We start from the raw sequence: 24,886 nt of genomic DNA on the forward strand, positions 1-24,886 counted from the left end.
CTCCACAATTAACTGGGACCATTACTGTTTGTCACTGAACAAGCTGCAACATGCCATCAAGATGCACAGACCACAGATTCAGGGTCAGCTCATCAGACTACACCATGACAATGCCAAAACCCCTACAGCCCTTATGACACAAGAGAAAATCAGGAAAATGGGTTGGAAAATTGTTCCTCATCCTCCCTACAGTCCAGACGTGGCTCCATCTGATTTTTACCTCTTTTTGTCATCTGCAGCCCCACCTGCACAGTAAAACATTGGGTAGGTAGAAAGACCTTATTTCCTGTGTCAAGTGATGGTGTAAAAGTCAATCCCCAGAATTTTTCCAAAGTCCATTTACATCATGGAAAGAATGTTGGGCCAGATGTGACACAGCTGCTGGAGGCTACACTGAGTAGTCTCATGGTATAGCTTAATGTTCCAAGTATGTTCACAAAAAATTTCATTCTCCTCCTGCAAAAAATAAAAAAAATAGAGACAACTGTGCAAAATTTTTTGAACGCCCTTTATACAAGCAGCCATACACATAAAAAACAAAACAAAAAATTCCATAAAAAATTTAACAGCTACCAATCAGGTGCTGTAAAACCTAAGTCAACACAAAGTGATGCCAGACAGTACTACGGACAACTGCTTGGGTAAAGAAATATGCAAAAAATACCAGGACACTAATGCTTGGTGCTGTGACCCCGAGCACCATGGTGGATGAGTACAAGACACGGTGGAATTTTTGTTTTGTTTTTTTATGTGTATTGCTGCTTGTAAAAATTATCTCCTGTCTCTTGCTATTTTCAGGATGACACCTGAAGATGGGTGTATAAGAGCCGAAACCAGTCGTGTTCTAAATAAAAGAAGCTTACAACTGTTGCAGTATTTTCAGTCTCTGGCTGCGGATGTTACGCCAATGGGATTGTTTGCAGTCATAGTTGATTATTTTGCAGATCATCTTGTACCATACTTCAGGTGTTGAATATGTCTACATGGAAGAGATTGAACAAAGTACATCAACCTAACAAAAAATTATGACTGCTTCTTTTTTAGCTAAAAACACAGTCTTCCATGTCAGACCACAAATTTTCTTCTACTGTCATCAATTTGTGATGCTGTTCATAGGTGCCACAGTTGTATATGTTTGTAAAATGCGTGAAACACTGCATAAAATAGCATTTTGTGCAAAAGCTGACACTTGATGATGATTCGTAACCGCAGTTCGTGGGTTTCCTGAGCATGTCGTCATCAACCCCATGTGCAGGTTTTGATGACGTTTCATCTACTGGAGAGACTTGCTCCCCGACTTTCAACTTGCACTGCAACGTACCACCTAACCACGTTGACGATGTGTCGATTGTCACTTCCGATGGCAGTGTGCTTGTGCTCCTTACAGACACTGCAGACTCAACACTCAATGAGGAAGCAGATGTCAAGATCGTGCATAGCCTGTCCATCCCCCGAGAGTGCGATCCATCAAGAGTCCGTGCATTCACCTCCTCAGATGGCTCAATCTGCACTAGGGGTAGGCACGCTCGCACGCCACACCCCTCCCCACACCTCTACACCAGCGCCGGTCGGTGCATCATATACCCCCGCTGGCTGTCTGATTATAATGTGGACCTGCAGCCTGTCACCACGCCTTCGCACGCCACCCTGACAGAGATGGAGCTTCCAGTCATGCACCTGCCACCTCGCACTACTCACTCCGATGTCGATGCCCACATGACCACAGGATTTTCTGTGTGCTCCTAATAGTGAATGCTGATGTTCAACTGATACTGTGTAATATTATGTATAAAACCGTATCATAACTTTAATTACAAACATATACTAACATGGTCTCACTACCTGTCAGAATGCTGTAGTGATGAAATTGGGTACTTTCTTGAAATCTGAAGTGAACCACTGTGAAGGCTGGTGGTATTATGTTAAGTCATTGAGTCCCAGACAGCCACAATGAGAAAGATTGCTGAAATATTAAAGCTTTCGGACAAATTCCTCCTTTTGAAACAGAAAACAGACACACATTTATGCAGGCACAACTCACACACAAATGACCACTGTCTTTGGGCACTGGGGACAGTGACCATGTGTGTGTGTATGTGTGTCTAAGTTGGGCTTGTGAGAATTTGTTTGTGTTTTCTCTTTTTCATGTTGCCTGTCTGTGACTCATGCCTCCTTTATCTGCTGAGTAGCAACCTACCCTTTCCACATTGTTGTTATTGCAGCCTGGGCTTTCCCTTGTTTTAATGCATTACTGAATTAGAAAAATTACAATTAGATCTAATCAGTTTTTTTAGTATTGAGGCCCATGACAAACCTTTTCGAGGAAAGCATCCACATGTTGGATCTTGTCATCAATGTGCACAATGACTGTGCCATAATCCTTGCCTTGTTGAACCTGCAAGTATGAAACAAATGTGTTAAAATTTTTTTATTTATTGAGCTAAATTTAAAACAATTCATAATGCCTTGACAGTTATTATTTCATATTATAGTTTCATATGATGGCTACAAAATGTAAATAAGTTTTAGAACACTCTTGGTTCATTTGTCTGTAGTGCAGGAAATGAAATCAGAATTTTAATGGAATTATTGTCTACACAGCAGAAAAACTCATGTCATCTATAATATTAAAGAATGATAATTAAATGTCAGGTCATAAATCAGAACATCTAATCTAATCAAAGAATTATAAGATACCCTATCCAATCTTGTTCTCAAAGGAAATTTAACTCTGCAAAACTGATGTGTACAATGTGAACGTATACGCAATACAATTGCACTGTAACATGATTGTCTTGCAAACAACGCACGGGTACATACCATGTTTATGCTATGCAACCGACCACGTATGGTGGTCATGTAACGTACGTAGTACGATCACCTGTACTTTGCACAGTTGTGCCCATTATAGCTGCATCGTGTAGTGTACCGGCGACAGCTCAATTAGCTGTGTACTGTATGGTGTTAACTGTGTTCGTACAAGTTCTGCTAACAATGCCACACACCTGCAGTAATGAGGAATACGCAGATATGGTGTACGTTTATGGCTTCTGCGATGATAGTGCTACTTCTGCAAGAGACAAATACTACAGGCACTTTCTGACTCGACGATTACCTGATCGCAGGTTGTTTACCAAATTGTTTATCACTTTGCATGCAACAGGCTCTTTTCCAAGTAGACATTTTTGTCTGACCATGCACATCAACAAACTTTGCAAGAACAGGAAGAAATTACTGCAAGTGTTGAGCAAAGTCCCAGTACAAGCATACAACGAATGTCCCTGTGTATGAATGTCCCACAGACACTTGTTTGGGAAACATTACTTGCGGAAAACCTGTATCCATTTCACATACAGTATGGCCAAAATCTCCATGTTGGTGACAATGCTCAATGACTTCAATTCTGTCACTGGGTAATTGAGAATCTTCATTTGCTTCCATACATAGTTTTCACAACATGGAATAAACAACACACAATAATCATCTGTGGTCTCGGGAAAATATACACGCTTCAGTGTATAGCAATTTCCAAGTTTGTTTTGCCATATATGTTTGGTGCGGCATGATCGGTAACCTTTTGATAGGTCCATTTATTATCAATCAGCAACAGACAAAAGAGAGGTTCCTGCATTTTTTGGAAAATTCATTTGTGGAACTATTGAAAGACATTCTACTCTAATTCACAAGTCACACTAATGATCTGTACACCCATTCAAGGAAATATATGTTTGTAAAAGGGAAGTAGTGGACATGCTTTTCCATGTTATGAGTAGAAGTTATCTTCTTTTGCTCCAGTAACTGCTGCAGAATGTGAAGAAGTCAAGCCTTTCCTCAGCGACACATGGTATTGCAGAGCTGCCGATTAGCAGGACCTCTACTTCATGAGAATCAACTGTGGCAACCAAACTAAAAAAGAGGTAAATACATCAGACATTAGTTGGGTGACAGATCTCATGAAGTGGTCTAACTCAGCTTCAACTACGAGGAGTGAGCCAGCAGCTACAAAAAATCCTAAATCAACAAGAAAAACACTTCATAGTCTTAATTGCTTTGCGATACAGGGGGTGCTAATGTCGATGTCAGTCATTTGTAAGTGAGCATGGCAGTGAAACACCAGTTTGGTAGCGTTCTCATTATAAATAAACTCCTAAATAGTGACTTTAATATTTCTGCTTTCTCTTTGCTATTGAAGCAGCAGCACCATTTAGGATAGGGAAAGTTAGTTTTGTGCAATATTCTGAGCACAAATTACAGCCAGATGTGGGCTGGATTGCAGTGAATTACGCATAGCAACAGTTGCGAAGTAGAATAGAGGCCACAGAGCCGTCAAATTGCTGAAAGAGTATATAAAGCGGTTTTGTATGTCGCAAATACAGGCAGAAGGGGCCCACTGGCCAACATAGCAAGTTATGAGTACATGACACGGAGCGGCACATACAGCAAAACAGAGGTGTACAGCTGTATATAAATAGGTGCGGGTTTCTAATGAGATTCATTCAAGTGTGGCAGTTCTCCTGGACGGCAGGGAGTGTCACACCACCAGCTACATGCAGCAGCAGATGGGGTGCCATCATTACAGTCCATGGCGGGTCACTGTTTAGACCCTCTGAGGCCAACATGGGGTCCGTAGCCAGCCAGCAGTGGGCCACTCCACGGCTTGCTACCGTGGGCAGTCATCTTGGCTTCCAACACCCACCAGAGGCATCCCGAGGCAAGGGCCACAGATGTGGACGCCGGATCACAGGCCCTTGTTGTTGCCCTGATCTCAGCCACGCTGGCAAGGAGCACGCAGCAGGCCGCCTGCGGCTCACACCGAGCAGCACTGAGTCGGCAGGGACGCAGACTGCTGAGTCAACTGCTGACACTTTGGCAACACTGCAACTCCGGTGGCATACCAGGCTGACACAGAGTGCGTGCACAGGTCTCTGAGGCATCCATTCTGTGCCAAGCCATTTTGCAGACAGCAAAGTGTGACCTCAGCATTGCGGGACCCAGTGACGCAGACTGAGGGGAACATGGCACTGTAGTTGGAAACAATAAATCACTTGGAAAGCTCAGATGAGTCCTAATACAGTGCCTTTTGCCTCTCCCCACTACATTTGGTCATCCCGATACATTCGGTGGCAGAAGTTGCCACTACATTAGGTGTCAGAATAGCAGACGCCAGCTGTCCAGTACGACATTCCAGCCCGCCGCCCGCATTACATTCACAAGATGTGGTGAGTTTTGACCAGTTTTCCTTTGAGTGTTGGACATTTTCTTGCCTTTTTGTGTTTTTGAGTATGGCTCATGGTAGGCCATTTTAAATGTTTCACGTAGGCATATTATTGTTTTTTTCTTTTGTCAGAATAAGTGTTAGTGTATTTGGGGCAGTAAGATATATTATTCTTTTTTTGTGGCATTTAATTACTTTTGTATTGGTTTGAGTATGATGTTACTGTGTATGATGATACTGAGGTGTAGGGAGTCAGGTTATTCTTGTACTTGAATGTTTTGTTTCAGGACTAACTGGGAATGAAAGCAACACAATGGCGGAGTCTGGGACACAAGGTATGTCGGAACCAGAAGCCATATGGATTTTGTTTGAAAAATTAGCACAATTGACAGCATACAATACGCAGTTGAGAAATAAATTAATACCTAGAAGTGAGTGGGAAACCACATCTGATCAGTCATTGTTGCCTAGGATGCAGGAGATTGATCCAGCTGCCACGAGTTTGATTATTCCATTTTCTGGCAGGGCATCTGAGGATGTGTATTCATTTGTGGAGGACTTCGAGACTTCAGCGGTGATGAATGGTTGGTCTGATGAGCAGTTGTTACATATAGCCAAGATTAGATTAACAGGTGAAGTGAAAACATATGGAAGGGGAAGTCCTGAATAACACACGGTTGCTCCGCACATTAGCAGGGCAGGTAGGGGAATACGCTAAGGCATCGGAAGACGTAATAAATCGTAACCTGGGAACCCTACTGGGGCATCTAGAAGTACTAGATAGCCGGGTGCTGTTAACCAGACTTTTGCAAGGAGTAGCTAACAGTGCATGGGATGTGCAGGAAGTAATAACGAATCTGCAAGAAGTGCTGCATCACGCATAGCAAGGCCAGATAAGTACCGATTTGTTACCACCAGACCAATATTTATGCGGGTTGCGCAAGGCACAGAAGGAACAACCATCAGAGTTATATTTAATAATGGAGCCCAGTGAGCAAAATTTGCCATTTTTCTACCATGTTGCAACAGTAAGGGCAACAACCGACCGCGCCCGAGTGTATATTTTAGCCAAATTCCTGGTTATGGGGAAGAACGCGGGCTTTCAGTGTTACATGGTCCACCCATAACCAATGAAATAGGGAGCATTGGCGGTGATTCATCTCTTCATCATTGGGGTGGACGCCTTATGGGTGCAACACCTGGATGAGGTGTGCTGTACTCAAAGTAGGAAGATGTGGTGTTGAGTCACCAGTGGGCATTAAGGTTGGTATGGAATGTATGGGAAATTTGGAATGAAGTAAGGGGCTTGAGGAAGTGTTTGAAGAGCTTAGGCAATGTACAGATGGCAAGGGAATGCTGAAGGAAGTTGCAGGGAAGCATAAGAAATTGCATGAGAGTTATAAGATGCTACGGAAGCAGGTAGGACAGATGGAGGAAGCAGTGCCATGGGTAAGACAGAAACAATGATGGCTGAACACAGGGTTAAAAATTTTGAAGACAGTTTTTGGAACCGCTGATGAAAGTGATATAAAAAAACTGAACAACACGGTGGAAGTGGTGAGGTAACTCGCAGAGGAGAGTAGGGCAACGGAAGCTTTGCATGCAACTCAGATAGGCGCATTGGAAGGAGAAGTACTGTATGCTTTGCGATCCAGAAAGTAGTACAGTATTTGTAGTTTTTTTTGTTTTTGTGTCATGTATCATTGTGTTTGCATATGTTGTATGTATTTTCGAATATAGCCTGCTGCGGACAGCAGTCCTTTTGAAGAGGGAAGAAGGGTGATGGTGATCCCTGTCTTCTGGTTACTGAAAAGGGAAGTGTAGCGTCTGACATATGTGGAGTGTTGTGGGAGGAGAAATCAAATGCAGTTCTGGAGAAATAAATGTGTCGTAGTAAATTTTGCGGCAAAGCCGTAATAAATATGTGTTGAACAATGTAAGAGATGTACGATTTCCTGTTTAAATTTTTTGTTATCGACAGTGTTGGGTTAGGAAAGTCGTGTTTATTACACCAGTTCATATAATGTAATTTAAGGATGAAAGTAGTCACAATTGGTGTTGAGTTTGAATCAAAAATAGTGAATGTTGGAGGAAAATCCGTGAAGCTACAAATATGGGACACGTGCACGGTGCAGTTATTTTTAGTGAGGGGGAAAGGAATAGACTGTTCAAGGGATATTGTGGAGCTGATATTGAGCTTGCAATGGGAATTTGGTAATAGTAGGAAGTTGTTTAGAGCAGGGAGTATTTGCAGAAGCAGAACATATAGAGCTCAAGGGGAGCGGAATTTTAATCAATAGAACTAAGTGTAACATAAACAACCACCGTTCCACCTGCCAGCTTCAACTTCAGGAGTCACGCAATTGAATGTTACGCAGCCACAGCTACACTGGCCAGAAGCCACTTTAGAGTTTTGCCAAGGCAGAATCTGACCTTGTTAAATCAAACTCTGGACCTAGGTCTGTTGGGATCCATAAACCAGTTCATTTTAGAGCTAGAGGGGCGCATATCAGCCAAACAGGTTGTTGCTCAGTGTAGGTAAAGGCAATGGCAAATAACAATCATTTTGAGCACCTCTGTGCCAAGTGTCATCACAGCCTTAACTTTGTTATGTGTTGTTGTCTTTCTGATCAGGCGCAGAGCTAATTCCAAGAGGGAACCAAGGGTAGTCCAAGTCACAGTGTATTGGATGTCGAGGACGTGAGACGAGTAGGTAAGGGGTTGATCGAGCAGTGGTTGTCCAGTAAGGAATTTTTACATTTTGTTCCATGTCATGGTTTTAAGGGGCACTAGACCACATTTAAGTCTTCTAATAGTAAGGAAATACGCCATAGTTGCTGACCCAAACAAGCGAAGAGCTAGTTAAGGGTCAACCTGGGGACCGGGTCTTTCTGAAGATGGGAATAATGTAGCGGCTCCATCATTTAGGATAGGGAAAGTAAATTTTGTGCAATATTCTGAGCACAAGTTACAGCCAGGTGTGGGCCACATTGCAATGAGTTACGCATAGCAACAGTTGCGAAGTAGAATAGAGGCCACAGGGCCATCAAATTGCTGAAAGAATATGCATAGCAGTTTTGCATGTCGCAAATCACAGGCAGATGGGGTCCACTGTCCAACCTAGCGTGTAACGAGTATGTGATGCGAAGTGACGCGTATGGCAAAACAGAGGCGCACAGCAGCGTATAAATAGGTGCGGGTTTCTAACGAGATTCATTCAAGCGTGGCAGCTCTCCTAGACGGTGGGGTGTGTCACACCACCAGCTACACATAGCAGCAGATGGGTCGTCAGTGTTACAGTCCACGGCGGGTTGCTGGTTCGACCCTCTGAGGCTAACAAGGGGTCCGTAGCCAGCCAGTGGCAGGCCACTCCATGGCTTGCTACCGCGGGCAGTCGTCCTGGCTTCCAACACACGCTGGACGCATCCTGAGGCAAGGGCCGCAGATTCGGATGTCCGATCGCGGGTGCTTGTTGTTGCCGCGATCTCAGCCACGCCGGCGAGGAGCTTACAGCTGGCCACCTGCGGCTCACACCGAGCGACACTGAGTCGCCAGGAACACAGACCGCCAAGTCAACTACCAGCACCCTTAAGATGCTGCAACTCCGCTGGTGTACAAGGCCGACGCACAGTGTGTGCATGTGTCGCCGAGGCAGCCATTCTGCGCCAAGCCGTTTCGCAGACAGTGAAGTGGTGACCTCATCATTGCGGGACCCAGTGACACAGACCGAGGGGAACATGGAACTGTAGATGGAAACAATAAATAACTTGGAAAGCTCGAACAAGTCTTTATATGGTGCCTTTTCCTCTCCCTGCTTCATTTGGTCATCTTGATACATTCGGTGGCGGAAGTTACCTTCTTTTATTCCAACACCAGACAGATGCACAAGAAACTGAGTAAAAAAATTTGGACCCATTCATTTGCTTTAGACATAACCAGAACTTCCTAGAACTTTATGATACACCTTTTTTCAGACTCTGAATGTGATAATTATCTTAGGCTTCACAGATAGCAATTCTTTAAGCTGCATGAGTTGCCATTAACTTTTGTCTATCAGTTTTCCTGTAACATCTTTTGTAGCACTAGTGTAGTAGTTTTTGTTTTTACAATGTTCTTTGAATGGAACAATAAAGCTAGGGAAGGTCTTTGTCATCTTTTATTACTTTACTTGTAATGTACATATCCAGACCACAATTCATAACATCTTTCAGCTTTAACAACGATTCTTCTGCTTTTGCCTCCTTATCAATTTGACCAAACAAACAATACTGTCCTAGCTCACTTGATGTCCTTTTTGCTAATGGTGACCATTTTTCCTGTCATAGCATCAGAGGTGCTAATTTGTGTCTCATTGGTGACACTGTTAATAAAATTGGACCTGTTTGTAGCTAGGTTTAAAATATTCATTTTTCATCTGTGTTGTCAGACTAGTTGTTCAAGGTAGTTGCCAGACAACGTTTACAGCATTACTTCACAGGTTTGTTTGTGTTAACTGCTGCTAATTTACCTATGTACATAGTTTTCCTGATTGATACTGAGCAGGTTAAAGCCAGAACATACTACTTTATGCTCTGAGTATTTCTGTACTATTATGTTTAGAATATCTTTGAATGACTCTAAAACTGAGATGTCTAAATCTGGGAAACATAATTATGTCCACCACAGCTAAACTTGTCCATATTAGTTTGCATTCAGATTAATTTCAGATCTTGCTAGGTCTAATGCTTGTGCTTGTCACCATAAACTCTCCTCCTCATGCAGAGGCTAATCTATCATTCCAATATACATTCTATATGTTTCCAGAAATTTCCCTATTGGATATTTTGAGTATCAATAGTCTGTCGAGGCTACTGCTTTCTATTAGAGACTGGGTTCCATCAGTTAACAACTAATAATTTGAAATAATCAATGTATTTGTAGTCTGGCCTGCTGAAATAACTGTGTTATCTGATACTGATTTTTCCTCTCATAGTTTTTGAATATCATATAATTTTAAAAAATAAAAATAAACAAAAACCACATGTACTCCACAGATACTCTGCCTCCTGAGTTGCCACTTTCAGTGTTTCAGCATTCATTTTCTCACTTTTTGATGCATCACAATAAGCTTATTCACACAAGTTTCTTTTTATGTGTAATACTTTCATATGCAAATCCAGGGTTAGTTATTATGGAGGCTCACAGTTTGTTACTGTCTTCTCTCCACTCCCCTCTGCTCTGTTCCCCGTGCCTACATACATCTACATACTCCACAAGCCACCATACAGTGCATTACAGAGGGTACCACGTACCACTTTAGTTATTTCCTTTCTTGTCTCACTTGGAAATGACTGTCTATAAACATCTGTACAAACCCTAATTTATCTTATATTATCTCTGAGGTCCTTGTGTACAATGTATAATGGAATCAGTAGAATCGTTCTGCAGTCAGCCTCAAGTGTTGGTTCTCTAAATTTCCTTATTGGTGCCTCACAAAAAGAGCATCGTCATCTATCCAGCAATTCCTATTAGAGTTCATGAAACATCTTTGCAATTCTTCCAGGCTGATTGAACCTATTGGTAACAAATCTAGCAGCACACATCTGAACTGCTTCAATGCCTTCCTTTAATCCAAACTGGCGGGGATCTCAAACATTGAGCATTACTCAAGAATGGGTTGCTCTGGGGTTCTATACACAGTCTCCTTTGTAAATAAGTTTCACTTTCCCAAAGGTCACACTATAAAACAAAGTCAACTGTTTGCCTTCCCTACTACCAGCCTTTCGTGCTTGTTCCATGTCGTATCATTTTGCAACGTTATGCCTAGATATTCAAACAATGTGGCTGTATCAAGTAGCACATTAATGCTCTATTCAAGCATCACATGATTATTTTACTATTTATCCTCATTAACTTACATTTTTCTACGTTCAGAGCAAACTGCCATTCATCACCCCATCAATAAATTTTGTCGAAGCCATCCTGTATACTCCTACATTCACTTGTAATGAAACCTTCCAGCACACTACACAATGTAATCAACAAACACCCATAAACTGCTGCTCACTCTATCCATCAGATCATCTATGTATACAGAGAATAAGTGCGGTCCTATCACACTTCTCCGGAGCACTCCTGATGTACTCTTGTTTGAGATGAACATGCACCATTGCAAACAACTTTCTGGGTTCTTTTTGAGCCACCCACATATCTGGGAATCTAATCCATATGCTCAGACCTGCATCAACAGTCTGCTGTGGGACACCATGTCCAACACTCCCCTCTCCACCCCCTTCCACACCTTCTTCTCCTACTTCTAACATACCACAGTTGTCTAGTATGGAAATATCATCACTAACAGCAATATAATAAATAAAATGTTTCAATTAAAAATAATTTTCCAGCATTAATGCTCAGCACATCACTTTACTATAGATTGCAATTCAATACATAATTTTTAAAGCATTTGTCCAAAAATTTGAAAAGTTCATTCATCATGCAAACGATTTAGGAACTATGAAAGCAACAAATTCTTGTAACTTTGACAAAATAATTTAGACAGTCAAAAATCAGTGTGTACATTCACTGTTATTAGCATTACGATTGTGTACTTAGGTCTGTACCTATGGTTATAGAAACTTTCCTTTCATTTGTGCCTCAAAGCATCCACGTCATCATGCAAAATAATACTCATGGCTGTGGTCCAAAATGTATGCACTCTTGGCAAAGTGCAGCACACAAGTCATTACATGACATACTGCTCCATGATTTAATCAGAAATGTTTGTTGGTGGGCCCAGATCAGTTCTCTGCACTGCTACACATGAAAAAATCAGTCTAAATAAGGGTCACCAACTTTGCTTTGATCTGTGAAACAGGATTAAACTTTTCCCGACTCCAAAGTCATTACTGGTAATTAAGAACCCGTTACCTATAGGAATGTTACAGGTTGCGTGGCTTCTCTTATAACGTCCTCCAATCCATATACGATCTGTAATATAGTGGACAAGTGTGCAAACTTTTAGTTTTCATATGTTTTTGTGGTCACCATTCTTGAAGTTAACTGCTGTAGTGAATCTGTAATGGAGTGACACCAGCCCTTGCCATGTCACTTCTTCACACTTTGCAATTAGGATGGATGCTGAGAGAGAGGTCCAATCTGTTCAAACCACTAACTGATGCAAATAATTTTGTGACATCTCTTCTGTGTTCTAATCAAAGTGTCTCCACTGTACAATCACTTTTACAGTTGTACATGATACAGCACACAATAGATCGTAACATGTACTCGTGCACTGCTTTTACATTTGAGAGATACCAGGAGAGAAAGACAGTTCTTATTTATTCTTCATTTGTAAAATATATTTAAGCAGCAGATTTATACAAATCTTTCAAGTGCCATACAGTATATCCTGTGACAAATATGTGATATTTTACAAACAAATTTAAAAAAGGTTTTAAGAAAAGCCCTACGGCAGATGGCTACTACTTTAATATAATGTATTTACATCTACATTTATACTCAGTAAGCCACACAGTGGTGTGTGGCGGAGGGCACTTTTGTGCCACTGTCATTACCTCCCTTTCCTGTTCCAGTCGCGTATGGTTCGCAGGAAGAGCGACTGCCGGAAAGCATCCGTGCATGCTCGAATGTCTCTAATTTTACACTCATGATCTCCTCGGGAGGTATAAGTAGGGGGAAGCAATATATTCGATACCTCATCCAGAAACGCACCCCTCGAAACCTGGATAGCAAGCTACACCGCGATGCAGAGTGCCTCTCTTGCAGAGTCTGCCACTTGAGTTTGCTAAACATCTCCGTAATGTTATCACGCTTACCAAATAACCCTGTGACAAAATGCGCCACTCTTCTTTGGATCTTCTCTATCTCCTCTGTCAACCCAGCCTGGTATGGATCCCATACTGATGAGCAATACTCAAGTATAGGTCGAACGAGTGTTTTGTAAGCCACCTCCTTTGTTGATGGACTACATTTTCTAAGGACTCTCCCAATGAATCTCAACCTGGTACCCGCCTTACCAACAATTAATTTTATATGATCATTCCACTTCAAATCATTCCGCACGCATACTCCCAGATATTTTACAGAAGTAACTGCTACCAGTGTTTGTTCCGCTATCATATAATCATACAATGAATGATCCTTCTTTCTATGTATTCGCAATACATTACATTTGCCTATGTTAAGTGTCAGTTGCCACTCCCTGCACCAAGTGCCTATCCGCTGCAGATCTTCCTGCATTTCGCTGCAATTTTCTAATACTGCAACTTCTCTGTATACTACAGCATCATCCACGAAAAGCCACATGGAACTTCTAACACTATCTACTACGTCATTTATATATATTGTGAAAAGCAATGCTCCCATAAAACTCCCCTGTGGTATGCCAGAGGTTACTTTAACGTATGTAAATGTCTCTCCATTGAGAACAACATGTTGTGTTCTGTTTGTTAAAAACTCTTTTCAATCCAGCCACACAGCTGGTCTGATATTCCGTAGGCTCTTACTTTGTTTATCAGGCGACAGTGCGGAACTGTATCGAACGCCTTCTGGAAGTCAAGGGAAATGGCATCTACCTTGGAGCCTGTATCTAATATTTTCTGGGTCTCATTAACAAATAAAGCGAGTTGGGTCTCAAACAACCGTTGTTTCCGGTTTCCGTTGATTCCTACAGAGTAGATTCTGGGTTTCCAGAAATGACATGATATGCGAGCAAAAAACATGTTCTAAAATTCTACAACAGATCAATGTCAGAGATATAGGCCTGTAGTTCTGTGCATCTGCTCGACGACCCTTCTTGAAAACTGGAACTACCTGTGCTCTTTTCCAATCATTTGGAACCTTCCGTTCCTCTAGAGACTTGTGGTACATAGCTGTTAGAAGGGGGGCAAGTTCTTTCACATACTCTGTGCAGAATCAAACTGGTATCCCATCAGGTCCAGTGGACTTTCCTCTGTTGAGTGATTTCAGTTGCTTTTCTATTCCTTGGACACTTATGTCAGCCATTTTTTCGTTCGTGTGAGGATTTAGAGAAGGAACTGCAGTGCGGTCTTCCTCTGTGAAACAGCTTTAAAAAAGGTGTTTAGTATTTCAGCTTTATGCGTGTCATCCTCTGTTTCAATGCCATTATCATCCCAGAGTGTCTGGATATGCTGTTTCGATCCACTTACTGATTTAATGTAAGACCAGAACTTCCTAGGATTTTAGGCCAAGTCGGTACATAGAATTTTACTTTCGAATTCACTGAACGCTTCACGCATTGCCCTCCTTACGCTAACTTTTAACATCGTTTAGCTTCTGTTGGTCTGAGAGGTTTTGGCTGCATTTAATTTGCAGTGAAGCTCTCTTTCCTTTTGCAGAAGTTTCCTAACCACGGTGGGTTTTTCCCGTCCCTCACAGTTTTACTCGGCACGTACCTGTCTAAAACGCATTTTACGATTGCCTTGAACTTTTTCCATAAACACTTAACATTGTCAGTGTTGGAACAGAAATTTTTGTTTCGATCTGTTAGGTAGTCTGAAATCTGCCTCCTATTACTCTTGCTAAACAGATAAAGCTTCCTCCATTTTTTTTATGTTCCTATTTACTTCCATATTCAGGGATGCTGCAATGGCCTTGTGATCATTTATTTCCTGTTCTGCACTTACAGAGTCAAAAAGTTAAGGTCTCTTTGTTATCAGTAGGTCCAAGATTTTATCTCCACGAGTCGGTTCTCTGTTTAATTGCTCGAGGTAATTTTCGGATAGTGCACTCAGTATAATGTCACTTGATGCTCTGTCTCTACCATCCGTCCTAAACATCTGAGTGTCCCAGTCTATATCAGGTAAATTGAAATCTCCACCTAAGACTATAACATTCTGAGGAAATTTATGTGAAATGTATTGCAGATTTTCTCTCAGTTGTTCTGCCACTAATGCTGCTGAGTCGTGAGGTTGGTAAAAGGAGCCAATTATTAACCTAGCTCGGTTGTTGAGTATAACCTACACCCATAATAGTTCACAGGAACTATCCACTTCTATTTCACTACAGGATAAACTACTACTAACAGCGACAAGCATGCCACCACCAGTTGCATACTATCTATCCTTTCTAAACACCATCTGTGCCTTTGTAAAACTTTTGTCAGAATTTATCTCTGGCTTCAGTCAGCTTTCCATACCTATAACGATTTCAGCTTCAGTGCTTTCTATCAGTGCTTGAAGTTCCGGTACTTTACCAATACAGCTTCGACAGTTTACAATTACAATACCAATTGCTGCTTGGTCCCCGCATGTCGTGACTTTGCCCCGCACCCTTTGAGGCTGTTGCCCTTTCTGTACTTGCCCATGGCCATCTAACCTAAAAAACCGCCCAGTCCATGCCACACAACCCCTGCTACCCCTGTAGCCACCTGCTTTGTGTAGTGGACTCCTGACCTATCCAGCAGAACCCGAAACCTACCACCCTATGGTGCAAGTCGAGGAATCTGCAGCCCATACGGTTGCAGAACCGTTTCCGACCCTCCACTCGGCTCTGTACCAAAGATCCACAATCAGTCCTGTCAACGATACTGCAGATGGTGAGCTCTGCTTTCATCCTGCTAGCGAGACTGGCAGTCTTCACCAAATCAGATAGCCACTGGAAGCCAGAGAGGATTTCCTGCATTCCATAGCGACACATCATTGGTGCCGACATGAGCGACCACCTGCAGGTGGGTGCACCCTGTACCCTTCATGGCATCCAGAAGGACCTTTTCATTCTGGAATGACTCACCCTGGTATGCACACGGAGTGCAAATTGGTTTTCTTCCCCCTCCTTGCACAGGAGCCGAAGATCAGTATCAGCCGGAGAGAGAGCCTGAAACTGGTTCATCAGACAAACTGGAGAGGCCTTCCGTTCAGCCCTCCAGAATGTTTTTCACCCCCTGACAGCTCGAGACGACCACCCACTCTACCACGGGTGAGGGGTCAGCCTCGATGTGGGCAGTACCCCGGCCAGCCACAGCTGTAGTCCGATCGGGGGATGCGTGGGACGAGCTGGCCATCCCCGACAAACCCCCATCCGGACCCCCACAGTGATGCCCATTGGCAACAGCCCCAAGCTGTGTGACCGAAGCCAAGACTGCCTGAAGCTGGGAGCGAAGGGATGCCAACTCAGCCTGCATCCGAACACAGCAGTAGCAGTCCCTATCCATGCTAAATACTGTTGTGCAAAGAATGTCTGAACTAATCTACAGAGTGCACAAACAATTTGACACAAAATTTAAATGGTTATTGAAATACAAGACTGCCTAGTAAATGCAGTAATTCTGCTACTTGCGCACTTCTGACATGTTGCTTGGCGGCAGAGGGCTAACTATACTGTCAGTAACATACAAAGACTATTTGAAAGAAATAAACAAATGACATATGACTACGCGACTTTACACATCACAGATATTAAAATGCAAATCTGCCCCTGCTAAATACGAAACTACACAATGATTTGGCGGATTTAACTAAACAAGTGCGCTAAGAACACTCAAACAAATTTTCAACCTGACTACAACACTTATATGAACGCTAAATAAGCCACTTGCTGCTACTTGAGCGCTGCTGACACACTGATCGGCAGCAGTGGCACATGGTGATTAAGTGGGTGGCATGTACTAGACAAAGTCAACGACTCTCACTTTGACTATAGATAATGTGATTTTACATGAGTAGGCTTTTAAAAAAAAAGTATTATTTCCTGTAAGTTTGCTTATTGTAATGTTACTATCTTTGTTCCATATATAATGTTGTAGCCTTGTTAACAGGTCCTACATCTTCTGAAGAAGACAATTTTAAAACTGTTGAAACCATGGTCAGGGTTTAACAAACCTGTTTTTTGCAACTGGTTGGCTGTTCTTCCTAATGCATTGAAGCTTAGGAATACTATTTGTTTCAGTTGTTTGTGCTTCCATTTGAAAGATCAGTCTTTGTGTTGTTTACCTTTTTTGGCTTGATGGAGGACCTTTCCGTTTCTGTCTTGGTTTATTCAATTTTCTGTGGTTTGTCATTTCTACCTGTGAACTTATGAGACATGTCAGATTTGTTGTTGGCAGCAAGTCTGGTCAGCCTTTAAAGTGGGCCTTTACCTGACTGCAATGTTCTTCACAGGCAACTAGGATGTTGCACAAGCAACTGAATAAATCCTATGTTAAACTTCTTTGCCTTTTTAAAAGCTTTTATCATGCTATTTTATTTTCTTAAAATTATCTGAGACATTTGACAATTGATATATGTCAAAATAAAAACTCTTATAGCAAAATTTGACAGTCGCCCCCTGCCCTGCCCTCCTTTTTGATTCTGCACCTGGACACTTCTTTATCTGGCCTTCTTTGAAAGCAGGCTATCTGAATGAGATATTTATCCTAAAAAATGTTACATTTCACCCCTCTTCCATGGATACTGCTATCGGAGACAGCAACCCCCCCCCCCCCCCCCCCACCTCCCTATTCCCATATTTTCAGCTGTCACTTCAGATAATTTTCCTCAACCCTTCTCCTGTTATGGTGTAGTCTGTTTGCTGCACACAGCGTATCCAGAACACTCTATTCTTGGCCATGCCATTGTCTGCTCCCTCAAGTATCAGTATCTGATCCTCTTTACTCAGAACCATAATTAGTGCATCAAAATCTTATGTTACCCTGTCAAGGGTAGGTTTTACAGTACTTGATACCCTGGCACAGTTTTTCCTGGATACTATTGGTCTACACACCTCTCATGACTGCTACCTATAGTCAAGTTGGTGTAAAATGACCTCTGACAACTGGCAGTGCTAAGCACAAGTGGCTGCGGATGAAAATCATAGCTCTCTATAGAGCTTCAGCAACACTGAGCCACCACCATAGAGATACTGACAAAATCTCGTAGTATGGTTGGCTGAGTAGGTGCGTGAAGCAGCTGTGCCCAGTCCACACAGTGCAGCTGTCAGGGACCCTGTCACATCAGCTCAACTATAGCAACAAGACCTTGCTTTGCTTACTCAGGTCTGTTTCTGACTGATCTATATCTACATCAATATTCTGCAAACCACACTGAAGTGCATGGGAAGAGATACTTCCAATGTTACACCAAATATTAGAGTTCATGCCCATTCCACTCAAATGTGGAGCATGGGAAGAATAAGTGCTTAAATGCCCCTGTGTCCACTGTAATTGGTTTAATCTTGTCTTTGTGGCCCCTACAGCAGTTGCAAATAGGGGGTTGTAGTGTATTCCTAGATTCTTTACCTAATTCTGGTTCTTGAGTCTCTGTAAGTTGGCTTTTGTGGAATGGGTGGAATCTTTCTTCAAGTGTCTACTAGTTCAGGCTTTTCAGCATTTTATGATGCTCTCTCATGATTCAAACAAACCTGTTACCATTTGTGCTGCCTTTCTTTATAAGAGTTCAGTACCTCTGCTAGTCTTATTTGGCAGGGCTTCCCCAGGGAGGGCTGTGGCTGCCACCACTATGCTGAGTAGTGAGGTCCTACTGGTTCAACACATGGAGTGAAGCACTACTGCTGCACCATCACTGCCATCGCCATCTACAAGCTGCTGGTAAATCCGTCCCCTCCAGGGTAATGCTGAAGCCCAACTGCGGGTTAGTCACTCCAACCACCAGTCTGCTACTAGCCTAGAACAAGATGTTACATTAAAAGCCACTACTTCCACCCCACTGCTGGTTGGCAGCTGTTGTTTCCCCACACCCCTTGCCCCGCTCCTCCAAATACAGAGCACCCCGAACTGCATTCAGTCTCAGTGTGACTGCCATTGGGACCAGATCTGTTCCATTTCTAGTTGGGACAAAAGAAGGCATGTCCATAACTGAATGGGCTATCATTCATAGGTGCAAAAGAGATGTTTGTGCCCCATACAGGTTGAAACTTGCCTGTTAGGTGGTGTTTTTCTCCTTCCAGTGTGAGCATCCAGGTACCCCCATACCTGTACCTTATTCCAACATGAAAATACACTTAGAATGATTGTTACAACACAAAGCCTATCTTTGCCATTCCCTGATGGGTATTTTCAGGACACATAAACATATTCTTCACCACATAATGAGTAAATTTTGGCAATTGAGCAATGTGTGTGTGTGTGGGGGGGGGGGGGGGGGGGGAGGAAAACAACAAGGTGATTACATCATTATACTTTCCGATATGGACAAGTTTGCATGATCATCCACCTCAATCAGTCTCAGAGGGCAAGACCAAAAATTTCAAGGAATTAAAAATTTTTCTCAGACTATTTTGAGATTAATCAGCAAGCTAAGCACAAGGTTTGGTGTAACTGAAAAAAAGACAAGTGAGTTAACTAAACAGGTTGATGTACTTGAAACAAAGGCAAAAACAATTGTGTATAAGTTACATACTGTTCCAAAATCTGCTTAATGTGTAAGGGTGTTAACAAAGCATAAAGTCATTGAAGGCTCTCCACTAGAAATTGCATTTGGTGAAATTAGGGCATTTAAATAGAGACCAAACACTCAGAGACACATTTAAGCCTGTCACAGAATCTCTCGAATGACTCTCAGAGGCTAAAGAAGAAGATGCTATTGGTGATTTCATTAAGCATCACAGTGATAATCTGATATATAGAACTTACAGAGTAAGCAAGGAAAAACTGCATATGCTGGGTACTCCACCTAGAAGTTTAACAGAGAATACAGTAAAGGTTGGTGACATTATTGTTGTAGTTGTTGCCTTCAGCCCAGAGAATGGTTTGTTTCAGCTCTCCATGCTATGCTATCCTGTGCAAGCCTCCTCATCTCCGAGTAACTACTGCAACCTACATTCCTCTGATTCTGCTACTGTTTTTGTTCACAATTTTTACTCCTCTCGCTTCTCTCCAGTACTAAATTGGTGATCCCTTAATGCCTCAGAATGTGTCCTACTAACCGATCCCTTCTTTTAGTCAGGTTGTACCACAAATTTCTCTTCTCCCCAATTCTATTCCGTAACTCCTCAATAGTTATATGGTTTACCCATTTAATCTTCAGAATTACCACATTTCAAAAGTTTCTATTCTCTTCTTGCCTAAACTGTTTATTTTCCATGTTTCACTTCCATTTATGGCTACACTCCATACAAACACTTTCAGAGAGAACTTCCTGACACTTAAATCTATACTCAACATTAAGAAATTCCTCTTCTTCAGAAACGCTTTTCTTGCCATTGACAGTCTACATTTTATATCCTCTCTACTTGCTCCCGAAATAGCAAAACTCATTTACTACTTTAAGTGTCTCATTTCCTAAACTAGTCCCCAGCATCACTTAATTTAATTCAACTACATTCCATTGTCCTTGTTTTGCTTTTGTTGATGTTCATTTCATATGCTCCTTTCAAGATACTGTGCATTCTGTTCAACTGATCTCCCAAGTCCTTTTCTGTCTATGACAGAATTACAACGTCATTGGCAAACCTCAAAGTTTTTATTTCTTCCCCCTGGACTTTAATTCCTATTCCAAATTTTCCTTTTGTTTCCTTTACTGCTTGCTCAATATACAGACTGAATAACATCGAGAACCATTGCTTTCCTTTCGTGCCCCTCAAGTCTTGTAACTGCCATATTGCTTCTGTATAAATTGTAAATAACCTCTCGCTCACTGTACTTTACTGCTGCCACCTTTAGAATTTGAAAGAGAGTATTCCAGTTAACATTGTCAAAAGGTTTCCCTAGATCTACAAATGCTATAAATGTAGGTTTGCCTTTCCTCAGCCTATCTTCTATGAAAAGTCATAGAGTGGTATTGCCTTACGTGCTCCTACATTTCTCCAGAATCCAAACTGATCTGTTAGTATCTTGCAGCCATGACTTATTAAACTGATAGTCCGGTAATTTTCACACTTGTCAGCACCTGCTTTCCTTGGGATTGGGGTTATTATATTCTTCTTCAAGTCTGAGGCTATTTTACCAGTCTCATACATCTTGCTCACCAGATGGAAGAGTTTTGTCATGACTGACTCTCCCAAGGCTATCAGTAGTCCCAATGGAATGTTGTCTACTCCTGGGGCCTTGTTTTGACTTAAGTCTTTCAGTGCAAATTCTTCATGCAGTAGCACATCTCCCTTCTCATTTCCATCAACGTCCTCTTCCATTTCCATAACACTGCTTGTAAGTACATCTCCCTTGTATAGCCCCTCCCTATACTCCTTCCACCTTTCTGCTTTCCCTTCTTTGCTTAGGACTGGTTTCCCATTTGAGCTCTTGATATTCATTCAGGTGGTTCTCTTTTCTCCAAAGGTCTCTTTAATTTTCCTGTAGGCAGTATCTATCTTACCCCTAGTGATATATGCTTCTCCATCCTTACACTTGTCCTCTTGCCATTCCTGCTTAGACATTTACCACTTCCTGTCGATCTCATTTTTTGAGATGTTTGTATTCCCTTTCGCCTGCTTCATTTATTGCATTTTTATATTTTCTCCTTTCCTCGATTAAATTCAATACCTCTTGTGTTACCCAAGGATTTCTACCAGCCCCCGTCTTTTTACCTACTTTATCCTCTGCTGTGTTCACTATTTCATCTCTTTATCTATTGTATTCCTTTCCCCTGTTCTTGTCAATCGTTCCCTAATGCTCCCTTTGAAACCCTCTGCAACTTCTGGTTCCTCCAGGTTTATCCAGGTCCCATCTTCTTAAATTCCTGCCGTTTTGCAGTTTCTTCAGTTTTAATCTGCAGTTCATAACTGATAAATTGTGGTCAGAGTCCACATTTGCCCCTGGAAATGTCTTACAATTTAAAACTTGGTTCCTAAATCTCTGTCTAACCAGTATATAATCAATCTGAAACCTTCCGGTGTCTCCAGGTATCTTCCATGTAAACAATTTTCAGTCCTAAATCTTAAACCAAGTGTTAGCTATGATTAAATTAAGCTCTGTGCAAAATTCTACCAGGCAGCTTCCTCTTTCATTCCTTTTCCCCAGTCCATATTACTGTACTACTTTTCTTTCACTTCCTTTTCCTACTATTCAAATTCCAGTTCCCGTAGACTATTAAATTTTTGGCTTCCTAAACCATATTAATAATTTCTTTTATCTCGTCATAAATTTCCTCAATTTCCTCCTCATATGTGGAGCTAGTTGGCATATAAACTTGTACTGCTGTGGTGTGTGTGGCCTTCATGTGTCTTGGCTACAATAATATGTTCACTATGCTGTTCACAGTAGCTTATCCATGTTCATATTTTTTTACTCATTATTAAACCTATTCCTGCATTCTCTCTATTTGGTTTTCTATTTATAACCGTGTATTCACCTGACAAGGAGTGATCCTCCACCTGCCACTGAACTTCACTATTTCCCACTGTATCTAACTTTAACGTATCCGTTTCCCTTTTTAAATTTTCTAACCTACCTGCCTGATTAAGGGATCTGATATTCCACACTCCGATCCGTAGAACGCCAGTTTTGTTTCTCCTGATAACGACATCCTCCTGAGTAGTCCCAGTCCAGAGATCTGAATGAGGGACTATTTTACCTCTGGAATATTTTACCCAAGAGGATGTCATTATCATTTAACTATACAGTAGAGCTACATGCCCTCGGGAAGAATTAGGGCTGTAATTTCCCCTTGCTTCCAGCTGTTTGCAGTACCAGCACAGCAAAGCTGCTTTGGTTGATGTTACAATTCCGAGATCAGTCAATCATCCAAACTGTTGCCCCTGTAACTACTGAAAAGGCTGCTGCCCCTCTTGAGGAACTACGCATTTGACTGGCCTCTCATCAGATACCCCTCCATTGTGGCTGCACCTACAGTATGGCTATCTGTGTCACTGAGGCACAGGGGGGAGGGGGGGGGGGGCGCTTAGTGATACAGAATCTGAAAGAAAATTTGGTTTATGAATCTTAATATTCTTAAAAACTATGACACTAGACATCTGTTCACTGAAGAGAGACAAAATTGTGGTCAAATAATACGTATGATGGAAGCATATAAGAAAGCCAACAGACTAGGAGCAAAAAGTTTGAAATAAAAAAATGTTGTTGAACCTGCGTCAGTAATGTACCTTCCACTGGCATTATCAGCATTTAGAATAAGAAAATTAAAAACAGATCTCCCCATATAATTATTATGATCATCTCATCGAAAAAATTGAATGATTACGGCTGCTCACAGAATGTCTGCAGTAGGGTATATGGCACATTCAGATGAAATCGTTTTTAGTAATTTCAGAGCTTAGAGGAAGATATATCACTGTATAATTATGGAGGTGGTTTTTCAGGAGCTCCATAAACTGGTGTGCAAGACATTCTCATGTAGGCAAGTTATAATTCAAGATTTGGATGACTTATGGCAAGCAAATCTTGTAGGCATGAAGCAGTATTCTGGGAAAATAAACATTTCAAATAAATTTTAATGGTTATTGATACATACTCCAAATTTGCCTGATCTCAAACTTTGAAAGCAAAAAAAGAGGAAATCAGTTGCACAGGAATTTAATTAACTGCTGCAGACAGGAACCAATACCATCCCTCATAATCTTCAAACATATCAAGGTGGTGAGTCGTGATATAGATATTTCAAGGCAATAACGGGAGGGTTTGGAATACTTCACTAGTCGACATTCTCTCAGATGATACCATTGTTGTGGAGCTTTTGAACCAGACAATGAAAGTGCAAATGTGGATGTGTTCTAACCTTCATGGCTTTTATAGATGGACTGATATCCTTGCACAAATCATTGAGCTGCGAGACTGGGCTATCCACAAGACAATAAAAATGAGACGTATTGATGTAAGTGTTAAGGAGCTCCTAAATATCATGTACAGTCATATTAAACTGGTAGATCCATTCAAACAGAAATTTAGTGACTGTGATGTTGTGAATATGTCATAACACAAGATACACAATACAACATTTGAGAAATTGTATCTCCCAAATTGGTCAATAGATATAGTTACAGATTCCAAGGTGCAACAAGCGAGATGTAGAACTCACATATTAAAGAATAGCAGTGGTAGTGAACCTGCTGGTAGTTTTTACACAGAAGAATTACAGAGAAGCAGTGAACCAGGCCCATAGAATGTGTCAGAAGAGGACATGGGAAAAAGGCTCTCGTGAAGTAGCTCGACTCCGCTTCATTGCATATCGGATGGGTGGATGCAGATGATCTGCTATTTAACAAGGCTAGCAAACCTTAAACAGTGCAGCAGCATAACATGGATAATACAAAGCCCATGAACACAGGTAGTGGTACTCTCATAAACCCTCCCAGATTTAGTGATAAGGTGGCCCAGTGGACAGCCCCTCTGAAACTGGTGACAGACCTAGCATGAAAACATAAAAAAGATGTGCTGAACAGTTTATGTGGTCATGGTGTTGGACTGTGAAGGGGAAGATCTGTGTTCCAATCTCCCTCATATATCATCTTTTTTTCTGACAAAATTGTTAACTATACGTCAAGTCATTGACGTGTCTGTTCCCTGTTTTCAGATACAAGTCTTTGTTATGGAGTAATATCCATTTGCAACAGCAAGGTGTAAGAAAGGGACCTGCAGACATACATAACTCCTATTTGTTCTACACAAGTACCACATGTTATGACTCTTGCATTCCATTTTGGAAGTTTTGACTCTTGAATTCCCTTGTTGTAACATAGTTCACACCCATTTATTTGTTGTTTTCATTTCTGTGAGAGGTCTGTGTGACATCTGCCTGCTCTCACAATTCATCAAATTTACTTGCA

At 41.7% G+C, this 24,886-nt stretch overlaps 1 protein-coding gene across 1 annotated transcript in view; it reads right to left on the reverse strand.

Moving 5' to 3' along the window:
• Positions 1-24,886, reverse strand: part of LOC124624605 (syntaxin-like) — a 70,439-nt gene that overhangs the window by 31,087 nt on the left and 14,466 nt on the right. The window contains exon 2 of the mRNA XM_047149117.1: positions 2,315-2,395. Within this exon, the coding sequence (XP_047005073.1) occupies positions 2,315-2,395 (81 nt within the window). The remainder of the gene's footprint in view (positions 1-2,314; positions 2,396-24,886) is intronic.

The sequence above is a fragment of the Schistocerca americana genome, chromosome 1 (assembly GCF_021461395.2).
Source record: "Schistocerca americana isolate TAMUIC-IGC-003095 chromosome 1, iqSchAmer2.1, whole genome shotgun sequence".
Lineage (NCBI taxonomy): Eukaryota > Metazoa > Arthropoda > Insecta > Orthoptera > Acrididae > Schistocerca > Schistocerca americana.